Source organism: Oryzias melastigma, linkage group LG6 (genome assembly GCF_002922805.2).
Source record: "Oryzias melastigma strain HK-1 linkage group LG6, ASM292280v2, whole genome shotgun sequence".
Classification (NCBI taxonomy): Eukaryota; Metazoa; Chordata; class Actinopteri; order Beloniformes; family Adrianichthyidae; genus Oryzias; species Oryzias melastigma.
This window is the reverse complement of record NC_050517.1, coordinates 32,370,159-32,375,897: the sequence shown is the minus strand read 5'-3', so window position 1 is coordinate 32,375,897 and position 5,739 is coordinate 32,370,159. Positions and strand designations below refer to the sequence as shown.

The 5,739-nt window shown below is 34.5% G+C and overlaps 1 protein-coding gene across 1 annotated transcript in view; it reads left to right on the top strand.

The window, feature by feature from the left end:
- The first annotated feature begins 828 nt into the window (after nucleotides 1-828).
- Nucleotides 829-5,739, top strand: part of LOC112152816 (protein FAM180A) — a 6,072-nt gene continuing 1,161 nt past the window's right edge. The window contains exons 1-2 of the mRNA XM_024282610.2: nucleotides 829-1,351; nucleotides 4,524-4,618. Of these exons, the coding sequence (XP_024138378.1) occupies nucleotides 1,270-1,351; nucleotides 4,524-4,618 (177 nt within the window). The 5' untranslated portion in view covers nucleotides 829-1,269. The remainder of the gene's footprint in view (nucleotides 1,352-4,523; nucleotides 4,619-5,739) is intronic.

Here is a 5,739-nt window from a genome sequence, read left to right as displayed (position 1 = left end):
CAAACATAAACAAAAATATGAAAAGAACATAACATCTCTCAAGAAGTGATTTCTTTTTTTTTTTACTTTTTTTCAAAATAAAAGCTGCTCTGTGCCAAACAGGATCATCTCAGTGCAGATAGTAACTAATGTTGTTCAGCATAAGATAAATGTGCTTTTAACTCATAAAAGATCAAAGTTTTTACCAAAGTTTACATATAAAATCTGTTCATTCTGGAGGTAGAGTGGAGCAAACAAAACGTCTTCAGGTCATCAGGATGTAAAAACCTTCATAGTTTATCATCTATGTGAACCTCAGACATCAGTTTATACATTTATCTAATCTAAATTAACTAAATGCTCATTAAGAAGCAGCAGTCTCCATGACTTATTCTATGTTTGACCTCAATGGAGAGATAATAGATCCACATGTGGATCTGGAGCTGCAGGTTACAGACTCCTGGTTTAGGTAAACTGTGTCTGTCGCATGATGTGACTTTGATGAAAATAAGAACATATTTTATGACAAATTCATGCAGAAATCCAAGTAATCCCGAAGGTATCACATATTTTTTAAGTCTATTTTTAACCATTGCTGACGTTTTTTTTAAAGCATTAAGAGCTTTAAAAATGTAAACATCAGATAAAAACTAAACAAAATTCTGGTTAAAGTTTTGATTTATTGTTTGGGTGTTTGATTATTATTAAAAGAAAATAAATTAAATCTGCTGCAGCAGGAGGACAGTACTTTATTTTGAAAGGAACCTCCATGTGCTGCTGTCAAAAGTCATAAAAAAATATAGAACTGTTTTAATTCATTTAATGTAAATATTTATAAGATGTGTTTCATAAACGTTTGGTTTAGAGGACACAAAAATGATATTTTTCTAAAGAGTGAAGTCAGATTTTGTAGGATTTTAATCAGGAAAAAACTGGCTCTTTCAGCATAAAAGCATGCAGACTTTAATTTTAGCTCCAGTAGAATCTGGATTATAAAAGTAAATCCCATAAACATGGAGTTTGAATCCCTTTGAGTGGATTAAAGTTTACCTGCTTTGGAGAGTCAACGTTTTGGTTGGTTTCAGCTGAAATTATTGAAAGATTTTGGGTCTGGAGGAAAAGAGGAGCAGAAACTAGAGCCTGATGACAACCAGATGACAGCGTGAAGACGGAGGAGGAGGAGGAGGATGGAGAGCGTGAATGTAAGTGAGGAAGAGCGGCGGCGGGACAGTGTAGCACGAGGCTGCAGGTGGAGAGTCCAGCACAAACCCTGACCCTCATCAGGTCGCCATGGTTACCCTGAAGGTCCTGCTGAGGTTCGGACTCCTCTGCTGCTGCCTCCGGACGTGTGCGTCCCGATGCCGCACGAGAAGTAAGACGTTTATTTTCTTGATTTAAATGTCTATAATGACTTTCTGCTGTTAGTTCAGCTGTTTCTGGATTTTCACAGAAACATTTTGATTTTGCTTGATTGAAAAGATGAATATCGTGGCTCTACAGATCAGATACTTTTATTTTCACATGTATTTAACTATCTTTTAAAGATTCATCATTTTTATTTCAAACAGAAATAAGTCAAAAACTTCAAAGAATTCTGTTATTCCAAATGTCTGGATTTGGTTGGAATTTTCACCTCCGGGACGCCAGAACCCGAGATAAGAATTCCAAACTCGAGGAGCCGTTTGTCATAATAAGAATCTGGAATCACGAGGATCCGGGCGAGGCGTCAGCTGGAGACCAGATGAAGGCTGAAGGGATGCTGCGACAGCTCGGGATTTATGCAGGAAAACTGCGGATCAAGCTGGTGCCGGACGGGTTTGGAGGGATTGTTGAAGATGACCGAACGTCAGCCGGACCTGGAGCCCAGAGAGACTCCGAACATCCAGAACCTTTTGTAGAGGAGAGGGAGGAGGACAGATCAGATGAAGGTTTGATCCTTAACGGACAAACTGTCACTACAAACCGTTCACCCACAGAAATATTATCTCAAGGATTAAGACAAATATGAACTTTGAAGAACTTTGACTGCATTTTATAGTTTTATTAGCACTAATCCATGGAAGTAGTTTAACCAAAAATCCTGAAACATTTAAAATCATTATTTATGTTTTAATAATCAGCAAAAGCTTTCACAAAATCTTCTAAATTTAGTTTTCTGTCTTTTTATGCTAAAGAAAAAAAGAGTTTGAAAGAAAAATTGAGGAGGAAATCGGTTAAAATGTGTGTAAAACTTTACAAACTAAATACATTTATCAGTTCAGTGAAAGATTTTGATGATAAATTTGAAATCTTGTGTGGATTTGAAAGTACTTCTCTCTACAAAGTTCTTGTTTTCAAATTAACGTTAAAGTTGATTTAAATGAAGTTAATGCAAAGCAGAAAAATATTGGTCAATATTTATGAATTAATTTACATTGTTGTAATTTGTTTGTCAAAATTGCTAAATTAAAGATGATAGCGTGGGTTAATTAAACCAGCGGTGAGCAAACTACGGTTTAGAAGCCACATTTAACATGTTTGTTTAGAAATACATTAATAATCTACTGTTTGTTTTAAATATATTTATATTAATCTGATCCAGTTCACATACTGTAAATGTATCAGTGAAATATTGAGATTGTTAATATCATCCAGAGTTACATGGATTCTCTAAAGAGAAGTTCTAACTAAAATGTTCAGATCATTAACATTGGAAACATTGTTCTGCTTCTCCTGGAGGACGTTTCAGTTTGGCCACTAGGTGGCGATTGTGTTGTAGAATTACACCTTATTCCAGAAGAAGAAGAAAGTATGAACAAAAAACTGTTTTAGACCACAAATGTTTACTTTAAGAAATATTTCCTTGAAAGAATTTGGAAAAATGAATATAAAGATGTTCATTTACTCAGTAATCAGTGTTTAGGTCCACCGAGTGTTAGCATTAGCCGTCCTATGGGAAATCCCATTATACGTTAGCATCAAGCTAGCAGACTATAGCTATATGCGTCAGATGGATCTCTAATTTTATGGATTGGTTATTGATCTATTAAGCTTAGATTGATTCAGATCGATTAATCAATTTCATCAAACCAGCCCAAGTATTAATGTTTTATTTTCCTTGTAGTTCAGGTCTCGCTCCACAAATTGACTTTTATTTAGGCACAAAGTTATTCTACGTTCATGTAGTGTTTGAAGATTTGATGTTTTTCCCAACATTCACTTGGACAGTCATTCCAGTTATTCAAACTGGGGCTGGATTGATAAAATCGATCTAAGCTTAATAGATCAATAATGGATCCTTAGAAATAAAGATCGATCTAACTTATAACACTACAGTTCACTAGCTTGATGCTAACGTTTAATGGGATTCCCCATAGGACGGCTAATGCTAACGCTGAGTTGACCTAAACATACATTTCTGAATAAATTAACATCTTCATAGTAATTTTCCAAACTCTTTTATTAAGTACTATTTTAAAAATAACCATTTGTGGTCTAAAACACATTTTTTTTGCTCATTCTTTCTTCTTCTGGAATAAGGTGTAATGTTATAGTGCGAGCGCCACCTAGAGGTCAAACGGAACAATTGTTGGAGCTTCTCTGTTTGAGAATCCATAAGACTGTATGATATTAACATTTTAATTCACTAATACATGTTACAGTATGTGAACTGGATCAGATTAATATAGATATATTCAAAACTAACAGTAGATTATTAATGTATTTCTAAACAAAAACTCAAAACTGAATCGAATTTAATCAAGAGGATCGAAAAAATGAAAACAAATTGGAATCGAATTGATCCAGGCTTGTGTGAATTGAATCAAATCGATTCTGGAAATTATTATCTAAACTCTGCACTAATTCCAACTCCACGTGAACGCAGCATTGAGGGACATCGACCCAATGATGACCAGATAAAACCCCTAAAATGTTCTGTTTTAGAGTCATTTTCAATCCAGATTTTCTCATGTTTTTGTGTTTTTTCTTTTTTTTACGAGGTGAATCCCCAAAACACTCCACATATCTGCTCCCTTCTGTCACATTTTAGACCCTTTATGGCCCAGGAGTCAGAAAGTTGAAGTAGATCAAAGAAACAGATTTCATGATAAAATTACCTGTTTTTGATCAAACCTTCATAAACGAAGGCTCACAGAATGACCCGTCTTCATCAGGCACTCGAGGAATAAAAATAAAGTTCTGACTGAGACTTTGGTGCTCGCTGAAATCATCTGGAGCCGCTTGTAAGCTCCATGTGTTGCTCCGCCTTCGATTCTGCTGCTTCCTTTGAGGTTTATTACCTGCAGACAGTACTTCGCCTGTAAGGTCAGAGGTCACAGGGTCTGGACTCCTCACTGATCCCACATTAAGAGCAGAAGAATGTCCTGCTGCTGGCGTGACGGCCTCACATCTGCCAAAACAAAGGCACGGAATCCAGAATCCGCTTGAAAAGTCCTTTAACTTCCACAGTGATAAATCCTAAAAGAAAAGCTCGGATAATGAAACGGCTTCCACTCATCTGCCACCTTTAACACTAACTGTATGCCTTTCTTTCAAAATAAAAGCGCTGTTTCCAGCTGCAAGCAGAGTGAAACGAGAGTCCGTGGTGGTAAATCCGACCTTCTGCAGCTCCAGGAGCGACGCCCGGCTGCTGTTTGAGGTAAGAATGACACCCCGGTATGGAGTAAGATAGCTGCCAAAAAGACAATATTCATAAAAACAAAGTTGTATTCATAAAAAAATATTAATAAATGCAAAATTGTGCACAAAATATGATTTTAAAAACTTTCTTTTTTGAATATGACTTTTCTTTGCTTGAATATGAATTTTCCCTATTAACAACATTAAGAGAATGCAGAGAATAACAAAAGGAGCTAAGCTAACTCTGAGCTAAAGTAGGCTAACTGGCAGCCAGTCATAGCGATAGTTAAAAAGAACAAATATTAGAAAACCGAGTGTTTTGTATTCTGATCCTACAAACTTTTGTATTTGTTAGTTTTTACCACACTAACAGCTGGCTACCACTCAGCCTACTTTAGCTCCAAGTTATTTTTAAAATTCATATTCAACACAAATAAAAGTCGTATTGCAAACAAATAAAAGTCGCATTCTAAACAAATAAAAGTCGCATTCTAAACAAAGAAAAGTCGTATTACAAACAAATAAAAGTCGTATTACAAACAAATAAAAGTCGTATTACAAACAAATAAAAGTCGTATTACAAACAAATAAAAGTTGTATTCTAAACAAATAAAAGTCGTATTACAAACAAATAAAAGTCTTATTACAAACAAATAAAAGTCGTATTACAAACAAATAAAAGTCTTATTACAAACAAAAAAGTCGTATTCTAAACAAAGAAAAGTCGTATTACAAACAAATAAAAGTCTTATTATAAACAAATAAAAGTCGTATTACAAACAAATAAAAGTCGTATTACAAACAAAAAAGTTGTATTCTAAACAAATAAAAGTCGTATTACAAACAAATAAAAGTCGTGTTACAAACAAATAAAAGTCGTATTACAAACAAATAAAAGTCGTATTACAAACAAAAAAGTCGCATTCTAAACAAATAAAAGTCGTATTACAAACAAATAAAAGTCGTATTCTAAACATAGAAAAGTCGTATTCTAAACATGGAAAAGTCGTGTACTAAAAAGATGTGTCAAACATAAAACTAAATGTTTTATTCACATTTTTTCTGCAAAGTTGTGCACAAAATATTCATTTGTGCACAACTTTGTATTTCTGAATACGAGTTTTTCTCTATGAATCTGTT